Source organism: Trichosurus vulpecula, chromosome 8, assembly GCF_011100635.1.
Source record: "Trichosurus vulpecula isolate mTriVul1 chromosome 8, mTriVul1.pri, whole genome shotgun sequence".
NCBI classification, from domain to species: domain Eukaryota; kingdom Metazoa; phylum Chordata; class Mammalia; order Diprotodontia; family Phalangeridae; genus Trichosurus; species Trichosurus vulpecula.
Genome location: NC_050580.1, coordinates 93,122,465 through 93,134,207, shown reverse-complemented (window position 1 = coordinate 93,134,207; position 11,743 = coordinate 93,122,465). Strand labels below are relative to the sequence as shown.

Below are 11,743 nucleotides of genomic sequence, written 5' to 3'. Positions count from 1 at the left end.
GATTATTTAATATTTACATAGATACAAGCAGGAGAATCTTGGCAGCTCAGATAAGAGTAAATAATGACAGAATGTGAGTCACAGCTCTAGCTTGCCTATACTTTGGAAAGCCTGTAAATAAAACATTCTTTCCTCAATTTAAAAACAGGATTTGGCAGCCCGACTTTAAGTGAATCCACTTAAAAATCCATAGCACATCAAAGAACATATGCTGTATAAAAAGCATGTACTTTCAAAAGATTTTCCTGCTGGTCAAATTCCCCATTTTGCTTTCTCCTAGTCACTTGATATCTTTTTTATTTCATGAAGGTCCCAAGATTCAAGCAAATGGTCCATCATCTCAAATGTGATACTAATTTTCATTGTATTTTTAAAAATACCATCAGTTTGAATGGTTTGCTTATGAATCCTGGTACCCTGTTTCTATAGGAAGAGAAAGTGAATCCTAGGTAGAGATGTACTCAAACGGCTGGTCATATGGGGGAAAGAGCATAGGCCTTGGAGTAGGAAAATTCAAGTTCAAATATAGGCTCTGGCCCTTGCTGGCTGTAGAATCAAGGACAAATCACTTCAACTCTTTGTACCTCAGTTTCTTCATCTATAAAAGGGAAATATTCTCCAGTCATCCTCCCAAGAGAATAGAATCAAAGAGCACGCTCTGGGGGACTTAATTTCAAATCAATCTCCAGTGCTGGTCCTTCTCCATCACACTGTTGTGACTGGTGACATGATTGTTATACCATGTACCTCATGGGTTGCAAGGGAAGTGCTTTATATGTGTAATCTTAGGACATGGCCAATTCAAGAATTTGTTTTGTTTGACTATCCATACTTGTCACAAGAGTTTTCCTTTCCTTTTCTCAATTTGGGTGAGTGGAGGAGGTGAAATGGAGGGAAAATAGATTTTTTAAGTGAAAAAATAAAATAAAAAATTTTAAAGTTGTGCTTTATAAATCTTCATTTCAACAAATTTAATTCAACAAATATTTATTAAACATGACCTGTATAAAGCTTTGTGCTATGTGCCTCAGACATTATGGAAATGTGAGTTGTTGTTTTGGGTCAGGGCCTGTAATTTCATTGTTTTAGAGAAGTCTCTGTAAGGAAGCGCCTGCCAATTCAGATTGCCACCACTTCTAAAACTTCCAACTTTAGAGACTTGCTTTTATAGACTTGTTACTGCTAACAATTTACATTTACATTTACATTCTCAATTAACATTTGTTTCCATAGCACTTGAAGCCTTGTAAAGTGTTTTTCTTTTGCTATGGTTTTGATCCTCAAAACCACCACTATTGTTTCAGTCCATGAATACTGACTCTCATTAACTCCATGGCTTCCCCCTATGAGGAAGCAACATGGTTAATTGGGAAGTATGCTGAACTTGGAAGTAGGTGAGACCTGCTTCTGATATTCATTAGCTGTGTGACTGGCACTAAATAATTTAACCTGTCTACACCTCAGCATCTTTCCCTGTAAAATGGTGATAGTGATACCTGTAGTATCTGTCTCGTGGAGTTGTTGAGGATATGAAGACCTTTATCTCCCTAAAACTCCAAACAAAAAGCAGCTATTATTATTACTAAGGGGAAATTTCTCTTTGAAAGAGTTCTCTCAGGGTTGGAAAGAAAAGTTCCCCCAGTTACAAGTGGCTAAATGTCAAAGCAACTCCAAAATAAAACAACAGATGTAGCATTACAACCAATGGCCCCATTGACAATGATGCCCATTGTCTAAGAAAGAGGCATATAAAGAGGAGAGGACCAGAAATGGCTAGAAAACTACCTGAATAACTCAAGTTCCTCAAATAACTTTTAATCACCTGGTGATTTCAGGAGATGAATTTTTGCTTCGATTTCCTACTTAGCATTTGTTAGGGCTGAAACTTTGCTAAAGCATTGGAGTAACTACCTCATCTGGAACGACTGGACCTTACCACCTCTCCCCAAGTTATTTCATTTTCTATGAGTCTTGGAACTCTTGCTGAGGCTTCATTAGGAAGGACCATGGCATAATGGAAAGTGCCTGGGCTCAAGAGTCAGCAGACTTGGATTCAAGTCTGTTCTGCCATTTGTTTCTAATCCCTTTGTTCAGTCATTTTTAACTGACTATTCATGACCCAAATTGGGGTTTTCTTGGCAAAGATACTAGAGTAATTTGCCATCTCCTTCTCCAGTTCATTTTACAGATGAGGAAACTGAGGCAAACAGGGCTAAGCAACTTGCCCAGGGTCACACAGCTAGCAATTGTCTGAGGCCAGATTTGAACTCAGGAAGATGAGTCTTCCTGATTCCAGGCCTGGTGGTCTGACCACTGCACCACCTAGCTGCCAAAAAGTCTGCCTTAATCTCTTGTACAGTTAATCCTGTACAATTTCTCTAAAACATGAGTTTTAGATTGAATAAACTCCATGGTCTCTTCCAGCTCTGATGTTTTCTATGGTTATGAAAAATTTCTGCATATGGATAATGGTGTTTGTATGTACATATAAGTAAAAAAAAAAGGATGGATGAGGAAAGAAGAAAACAGCAAGAGTTTTCAGGATGGGCAAAAGCTGTGGTGTATTCATGCAGTTCAACATAATGCTTCTATTTTGTTTACTAGAAGGGTCTTTACACATCATTTTAGCCAAGATTTACATTTCTGATAGTCTCATTCATTCAATCATCAGATATTTAATGAACACCTGCTACATGTAAAATTCTGGGACTTCAATTGTTTATTTAAAATCACATTATGAGGAAGCTTTTACGTCTCCTCAAACACACAAGGGCTGAAAATTTTTCATTGAGAAATTGAGTTTGTCCTGTGGCACTAGAACCCTGGCAGAACATGCTCCTTATGGGCAAGAACTGATCTAGTGGCTTTCCCTATGAAACAGCCAACATCATCATTCTCAAAACATGACTTGACTGGAATGTACTAGAAATAAGCTGTTCACGTAATTGCTGAAAAAATTGTTCACCTAATTTTCCTTCTCATTCATTCAACAAACACTCAGTAAGCATCTTGTGCGTGAAAGGATCAATAAGAAACAATTCCTGCCCTAAAGGAAGTTATTTTCAAAAGCTTTCAGCTCTTACCCCTTGCTTTTCTAAATGCATTAGTCTGTTCCCCTGACTTTGTCATTACAATTGCATCTTTCTTCCATGAGTGGGGATCTGGCGCTCTCTCAGTATCATCATTCTCAAATCTGAAATGTCTCCTTTCAGGATACGGTAGACTCAGAAATGGAGGAGTTTGTAAAGACCACAGCATACTCTAAAATCTTTTTTTAATGTGGAGTACAGCTTGTGTTGTTGGCACTTAAACTGATGAAATAAAGGACAGATCATACAACTGAGAATATTGGTTAATTGAAAGTTAGTCGTAAATGCTTTTCATGATAATCTTCCATTTATGCAATCTAGAGGAGGGGGCTTTTAACCAGGAAACATAAATAAAAGGCTTCAGACTTACCTGGGTAAGTCACTTCCTGCTAGCAGAACCTCTGTTTCTCCCTAGACAAATACAATTTTTTTTATCTCTAAGATCCCTTCCAGCTCTGAAAGTCTATGATTCTAAGGCTGGGTTTGTTTGTTTTTTTCAGTCAGTCCTTAAGACATTGTAAGATTGGTCGCATTAGAGTAATTGTATTACTGGAATTTGGAAAATGGAAGTGCTAGGTTGGAAAGTGCGCAGTACGGTTTAGTCTTTGTTTCTAAATACATGGATTTAAGGCTGGCAAGTGAGCTTTAAAATAAAAAATCCATCCTTACCATTCTGGACTAGAGAATTATTGGGGAACTATATTCATGCCTAGAGGGAAGGTGTCAAATACCCACTCACCTCCTAATTCTATTGCCTTGTCCTGAAAAAGGGAGAACAACTGGTCTAGCTTGGCCTGGCCTGGCCTGGCCTGAGAGGGCTCCTGGCCAAGGCCTCTCCTCGGGTCTCTCAGCCTGGTGTAAGGAGATCCTTGGATCAACCCTCTTACCTTGTTGAATTCTCTTCTCTAGTGTGAGGTCACCACAAAAAACCACAATCTGACTTCTTGCACTCAAGGAAGCTATGCTTTAAGGGGAAAGATCTCTTTTGGGGAGGGAAGAGGGAAGAAGTTGGGGAGAGAAGAGACAGAGAAAGTAGGTAGAATTGAAAAGCATGGTTTTGGAGAACCATCCATGGAAGAACAGGAAGAACCAAAAGTCACTGTTGAGTTTCAGCATGCATTTAATGTTATTCTTTCATTACACTATAGCTTATGTTGCTATGGGGATCCTGCACCGTTTCCCATGTATTTATTTATTGTTCACTACTGAGATCTTATTTCTGTCAAGATGGACTATATGACTGGGTTTCCCAGAAAGGTCAATAGCCTATTGCATGAAATGTCACGAACCATGGGGGGAAAGCAGAAGAAATAATAACCCATTGATTACACACATAAATCCACACAGAAGAAATAATAACTCTTTGATTACACAGACAGAGCTCCCCAAATCTTTACAAGCTGTTGACAATTCATTTTTTCCATTAATATACTTGCCTTCAAGAAGCATTCAGGCCCAAAAGCATGGCTGCATGGTTGATAAGCTCTACGGTGACCAATAAATAAACCATCTAAACAACTAATTCCTGAACTAATATGCAAGACAAATTGGGGAAAATGTGCCAAAGCTCATTCTGGGGGCATCTGGGTAAAGAACAAAAAAGCAAAGCCTATCTATTTTCCACAAGCATGTTGCTTGGCATCAACTAGCTGTGTGACATTACCTAAGTCCCTTCCTTTCCCTTCCCTGGGCCTCAGTGTCCCTTCTGTTATAAAAAAAAAAGAAAGCCTTTAATAAAAATGATCTCTAAGGTATCTTTCCAGATCTAACATTCTGTTATCCTAAGTGAAGACAAGATTTTTTGGAAGCACTTTGATCCATAGAAATATTGAACATGTTCAATGCTTAGAGTCTTTCAGTCATTTGGGAAGAGCTGCAAAAACTTTTTCTTCAAGGACACTGGGCAAGATTAGCTTTCATGCAAAACTAATGGTTCAAGCAATTAGTAAGATACACACAATACCACAAATAGGTTTCATATTTCTTAGTCCATATATAGATAATCAAGCAGTTCTACACGCCACATGGTTCCTGAGAGTTTTAAAAAAAATTGTTGCCAGTCCTCACTCTTCTCCATATCATGTGTTATAAATTCTTGAAGCTCTTTTGGCTACAGTTTGGGAATCAGATGCATCTTCTTCCTCTTCCTCAGTTCGTTTGTGTTTTAAAAATAAATCCGATTTTAAGAAGCGACTGTAGCTGTCATACTTCATGAGATTAAAAATCTGAGGAGTAAAAGAAAAAAAAAGTCTGAAGACTATAGGTGACTGAGTAGACAAATGAATCAACAAATATTTAACCTAGCATTACAGTTATTTGTGCATGAGTCCCATCTATAGCTCACCTATGGCTCAGGAAGGCAGGGGCTAAATCTTAACTAAGCTTTATATCTCCCCCAGTGCGAAACACAAAACTTTGCTCACCATGGGTGCTGAAGAGTTGCTTGGTCAGCTGAAATGCAGCATCCCCATCTGCCTCGTTTGTGAGGCACAGTGGGGCAGTCACAGACTTTTACATGACTAATGCCACCTTCCATTCACATAGCAGTTTAAAGTTTTTCAAAAGCTTTTAACATTCACTATCGGCTTTAATGTTCAAAACTACTCTGGGTGGTAGGCAGAGCAGGTATCTGAGGCCATTTAAAAGATGAGAAAACTGAGGTCCAGGGAGGTTGACTGATTTGCCCATGATTACACAGCTTCTAAGGCAGCCCATGGCACAGTGAATAGGAAGACCTGAGTTCAAATCCCGTTTCAGACATTTACTAGCTGTGTGACCCTGGGCGAGTAAGTCACTTAACCTGTGTTTGCCTCAGATTCTTCAACTATGAAATGGTAACAATACCAGCACCTACCTAACAGGGTTCACGTGCAGATCAAACGAGATAACATATCTAAAAGCACTTAGCACAGTGCCTGGCACACAGTCGGTGCCGTGTAAATGCTTATTCCCTTCCCTTCGCTTTCCCTTCTAAAGGCCAGAGACAGGACTTGAAGGCACACTTTCTGAGCCCAAGTCCGGCGCTCTTTCTGTATAACTCCACTGTGTCAGGAGACATTTTCTGCCTCTAGTGAGCTTACAGCCTGGATGGAGAGAAAATACACACACAGAGAAAAAGAAAACTGATACTGTAAGGCAATAAACAGCTTGTACCAGGGTAAGCAGATTCCCTGGACACTTTTGGTCAGTATGAATATACGTACCGGAATATAACGTATTTTTGTTGCTGTTGTTGTTCAGATATATCCGACTCTTTGTGACTCCATTTGGGGTTTTCTTGGCAAAGATACTGAAGTGGTCTGTCATTTCCTTCTCCAGCTCATTTCACAGGTGAGGAAACTGAGGCAAACAGGGTTAAGTGACTTGCCCAGGGTCACACAGCTAATAAGCATCTGAGGCTGGATTTGAACTCAGAAGATGAGTTTTCCTGACTCCAGGCCTGGCGCTCTATCCATCGCACCACCTAGCTGCCCGCTCTGATACTTAGTAGCTGTGTAAACTTAGGCAAGTCTCAACCTTTCTAAGCCTTAATTTCTAGCTTTAAAATGGGGACACTTCCCCTTTTTTCTGCACTAACCAAGGCCTGAATATTTTGGGAGATGATATCATGGAAATTTTATTTTCCTTAATGATCAGTGTTTGTATATAAATGTGTCCTAAAGTTATACTAAGATGATGGGGTTTTAAGATAACAATTCAAAATTGTTTCTTTTTTGAGTTTAAAAATAAATATTTATAAAAATAAATGATGCAGTTCATGGATTCCCAATGCACCAACAAAAAGTTTGTCATAAAAAAATAAAATGGGGACACTTGGGCCATCTGCCTCTCAGAGTTGTGAGAATTGAATGAGATAATTTATGATGTATTAAAGAATTGCAAACAATAAGGGTATCTCAATGGAGATAAAATCTGTGAAAAGTTTTGCAAACTTTAAAGCAATGTACATATGTCGGATATTATTATAGTTTTATTTTCACCCAACACTGACTTGTGGTGTGGTATCAAAAAGTCATTTAATAATTTCTAAGTTACCTGGAAAGATAATGGAGATCTTACTTCACTAAACTTCTGAAAGGTCTGGGGCATTTTAGGATAAAAATCGTGGCTGTAGAAATATTGGTCACAAAGTTATTATGGTATCACATAACATGATTCCAATATTATGATGATGACTGAGATTCCAAACATATCTGTGATTTTGCCAAGAAACAATACAGTTGCATATTCAGGGCAGGAAAGCAGCAGTCTTGCCAAGGAAAGACTCTCAGGAGGAATTTGTTTAAAGGAAAACATGAGAAGTCCTTAGACAGCAAAAAAGTAAGGGGTAAGACTAGCTGTGTCATCTGTCTCTATGAAGGAAACCATTCAAATCAATCACTCCATGAAGAGCTAAAAGGATCTTGAATAAACAATGAAGAGTAAGAATGTCTGAGTCATTGAGCGCCAATGGAAAGCGCTGGGCTACAGAGGTTGGGGGTTCCAAGCTCATCATGTCTGCCATTTATTAAGTGACCATCACCAAGTCTCACTTTCCCTTGTCATTAAAAAAGACAGCAACAGTTGCATTATTTGCAGCAAATGTTTGCCCAACAAAAAAGATAGAACATTTAAGAGGACAGGTAGAGAGAAGCATTTTCTGGCTGATAAAGGGATGTGTCCTGTAAGGGGAAAATCCCTTTACGAGTGATATCTATTATGTGCCTTTAAACATGGGTTTTGGCACATTCGGTAGAGAGATAACAAAATTAAATTATCATGATGATGGAGATAATAAAAGCTAGTTCTTTGTTTCAGGTCACACACAACAAAGTGGAATGTTTCTCAAACTCAAAGAATCACAGGGTTAAAAGGACATTAGAGGTCATCTGGTCTAACATCAGGGCTTCTGAATATTTTTGTCTCATGGACCCCTTTGGCAGTCTGGTGAAACTTGCAATTCCCTTCTCAGAAAAAAAAAAATTTAATGTATAAAATAAAACAAGCTTTTCTATAACATAGTAGAATTTTTAAAAAGATGATTGCATATGAAACTGCAAATCTATTATGTACGACTTGCTATTCCTCTTAAATGTATAATAATAAAGTTATCATATAAGTTTTTTTTCTTTTTTACTTCCTCCCACCCATGGCTACTATTAGATAAATATTTATACACACACACATATGTAAAATCATTCTATATGTACTTCTATTTATCAGTTCTTTCTCTGGATGCAGATGGCATCTTTCTTCATAGGTTCTTTAGAGTTAATTTGGGTATTTATAATAGTCAAAATGACTCAGAATAAAGTTTTAAAATGCATAGGATGACAAAGGAAATTGTTTATATTGAGTTATCAAAACATTTCTTAAAAGCTGTATGTTCACGAACCTCATGTTAAGAACCCTGCCCGTGCATAAAGCATGGGCCATCCCCTCACATCTCTAACAAGTGGACATACAACTTCCTCTAGAACCCCTCCAAAGAAGAGCTAGAAGAAGTAGGGGAGAGAAGATTTGTTATCCTGAAAAGTGGTCCAGGGCACTTTTCTAAATGCCTTGCCTATTTATCAAATATATGTTATTAAAAAACAAAAAAACAAAAAACCTCTAAAAGTGATTATCTTAAACATCTTCAAAGTACTTATTTTGCCATAAGTATATAATTGGGAACAAGGAAGGATTATATTCTTGTTTGTTAACCTCTGTGTGTGTATCCTGTGCTCATCCCAGAGATTCCTTTCAAATCTTTCCTAAGATCTCTAGTAATCCTATTCAGAACTACTCCCCTAATTGGAGTCCTCTTTTCATTCCTTCACCTCCTTAACAACAATTTCACTTTTGACGGGGTTTCTTGGGAGGGGGAATGAGAGGGAAGTCTGAAATAGAAGTACAGTATATAACTATGTATAGGTCTCTCTCTCTATATATATAGTACATAACTATGTATCTATAGTATATGACTATATAGAATTAGATTGGGAGAAATTTGAGGGAAAAGATCCTTGGAGAAAAGGCAAAAAGCATAATTCTTTTTAAAAAAAAAAGAAATAACCCACCACATAAGTCTCTTCTTGCTTCACCTCTGGGTGCCAGACTCATCACCAACTAAGCCATGAGCCACTATTGACTACATTCCATAGTTCTCCAAGTCACTAGAGCCTCCAAGAGGAATTTGTGGATGTTTGGCTGGCTTAATAAACAGGATATGCCAAGCGTGACGAATGAAAACAATTTTACAACTCTCTCTCCTCGAGTGTTACATTTGCAGACTTATGGGACAGGTAAGAAAATCTCTTATTTTACACACACATACACACAAACACACAGAGAATTCCTGTTTATACAGGAAAAAAGACAAATTTAAGTTGAAGACACACAAATCAAAGAAAGATTAAGTATAACCCAAATGTTTTATAGGAACTTTCCATGTGTGTGGGTGTAACATCCTGTTTGCCTAAGGTAGATGTTTCAGAGCAACTCCCTCAGAGTTTAAAAAAAAAAAACCCCAACACTTTATTTGGAGCCATACCAGGTGGGCAGAAGAGGGAGGGGAGATAAAAGAGGTAAAATTTGTCTCATTTTAGTGAAAAGTGCAAAAAGCCATGCTAAAAAGTCTAAATGTTTTGAAGGAAGGTACTAATGGACCAACAGCAACCAAGAGATGGAAGTTTCAAGTGGGTGTGGATCACAGAACACAAGGATGAGATATTTCAATCAATACCTTCTTGTGTAATCAAATACCATTTTGTTGGGCAGCTCTGGTGCACCCTAAGTATTTCACAAGAGAACATAAAAAACCTTCCCTGCCTTGTTTAGATGTGAAATGCCCCACTGGCCAAAAAAAAAAGGCTTCCTAGATTAGGCCTGGAGTTCTCTCCTACACTGAATGAATGAATTTGTTAATGAATTTATTATGTGCAAAACACTAGGTTGACATCACAGATACAAAAAGAAAAGTAAGACTGTTTCTACTGTATTCAAAGAGAGAAACGAGGTATATAAGAAATTTTAGCTGCATTTCAGATGGAAAGGCCCAGTGGTCTCTTGATCCAACAAGGCAGGTGTTAATGTATCTTCTTTGGGGCCATTTTCATTAACAATAAAACCTATGTGTTTCTGATACTGAAACAATTGAAGTTGCCAAGGATTTTGGTGATGGCAAGTTTTCTTTCTGGAGGTTCAGTAGCTGTGCCTTTTGAGAATACAAGAGCTATGGTTCTCACAGAGGCAGCAACCAGAAGCTGCATGTCTGTAAGGGATTGCTTCCCCGGATGGTGGGAGAGATGGGTTGGGAAAAGATAGACTGTGTGGGGAAGCTCTGCTGTTCCATTCCTTTGGGGCTCATCCGTATGTAGCAGCTGGGTTTGGTGGTAGGAAAGGGGGTGGTAGGGCCCTTCTCCACATGGTTTGTTCTCCTCAATGATAGCTGCAAAGCTCAGCCTGAAAAAAAAAACAGGTGACCTAGTATGGGCAGGTGGTACTGCTCTTCCCAGAGCTCTTGGACTCAGAGTCCTGGACTTTCTCTACTAGGGTGGGAGGGGAAGTAGGGGTTGAAGCAATGGTTTGACCTAGGAGTGGGGAGCCTGTGGCCTTCTAGGTTCTTGGGTGTAGCCTGACTGAGTCCAAGTTTTACAGAACAAATCCTTTTAAGGGGATTTGTTCTGTGAAGTTTGGATTCCATCAAAGGACCACACTTGAGGACCTAGAGGGCCACATGTGGTCTTGAGGCTGCAGGTTCCCCACCCTTGGTTTGACCCAAATGGCATATCATCTATCTCCTGTCTCTTCCTCTGGCTGCCTTATTACTTCTCTAATTTCTATAACTCAGTTATATTGAACCATTTTGCTGTCAGCCTAAGAACCATGTTGAGAGGAAAGGTGTACTTCTATAAATAAAGCTGCGCAAAAACAGAACAGGATGCCTTGGGAGGACAGGGGTTTTTCTTCATTTGATGCCTTCAAGCAAAGGCTGGAAAACCACTTGTTGGGGTATGTTCCAAAGGAGATTCTTGTTCACCTGTCAGACCTAATAGCTCTGAATTACCTTTTGAATCAAAGATTCTAGGAATCTACAAGTGTCTTCATCTTCTTGGGTTATAAGATGCCTGTTATATTCGTTCACTCAATAGGGCCCCAAGATCTAAGACTTCCCAAAAGTCCTTCTAACAAAATGGTTCAATGCCTGAGGCAGCCTTGCCAGCAGGCTGTGCTCTGACAATAAAGAAGTCTCCTTTTAATGGAGTCCGGAAAGCCCTTGATTACAAGCCCTTGACCAGGAAAATGAGTAAGTGGAGAGAGCTACAAGACACCTGGTTGATTCAAATGCAGTTCTACCCAAAGGCATCACACAAACTTGATAAGCAGGACGGAAAGAGTCTAAGAACTAGAAAGGACCTAAGAGGTATAATTGATGATGATGATGATGATGATGATAACAGCTGTGCCTTCAACACTCAATAGCTGTGTGACCTCGAGCAAGTCACTTGCTGCCTACCTCAGTGTCCTCATCAAAGGGATAATAATTTTAACTACCTATCAGATTTGTTATGAGGATCAAATGAGATATTTGTAAAGCCCATGGCAAAGCTTAGAGAGCTATAGAAACACTAGCTGTTATCATGTTAGCATTTAGCTACTGTTTATATAGCAATTTCAGTTTTGCAAAAATT

At 38.8% G+C, this 11,743-nt stretch overlaps 1 protein-coding gene across 1 annotated transcript in view; it reads right to left on the bottom strand.

Moving 5' to 3' along the window:
- Positions 1-4,191: 4,191 nt before the first annotated feature.
- Positions 4,192-11,743, bottom strand: part of RGS10 (regulator of G protein signaling 10) — a 74,480-nt gene continuing 66,928 nt past the window's right edge. Inside the window, exon 5 of the mRNA XM_036735662.1 lies at positions 4,192-5,314. Coding sequence (XP_036591557.1) covers positions 5,168-5,314 — 147 coding nt within the window. The 3' untranslated portion in view covers positions 4,192-5,167. The remainder of the gene's footprint in view (positions 5,315-11,743) is intronic.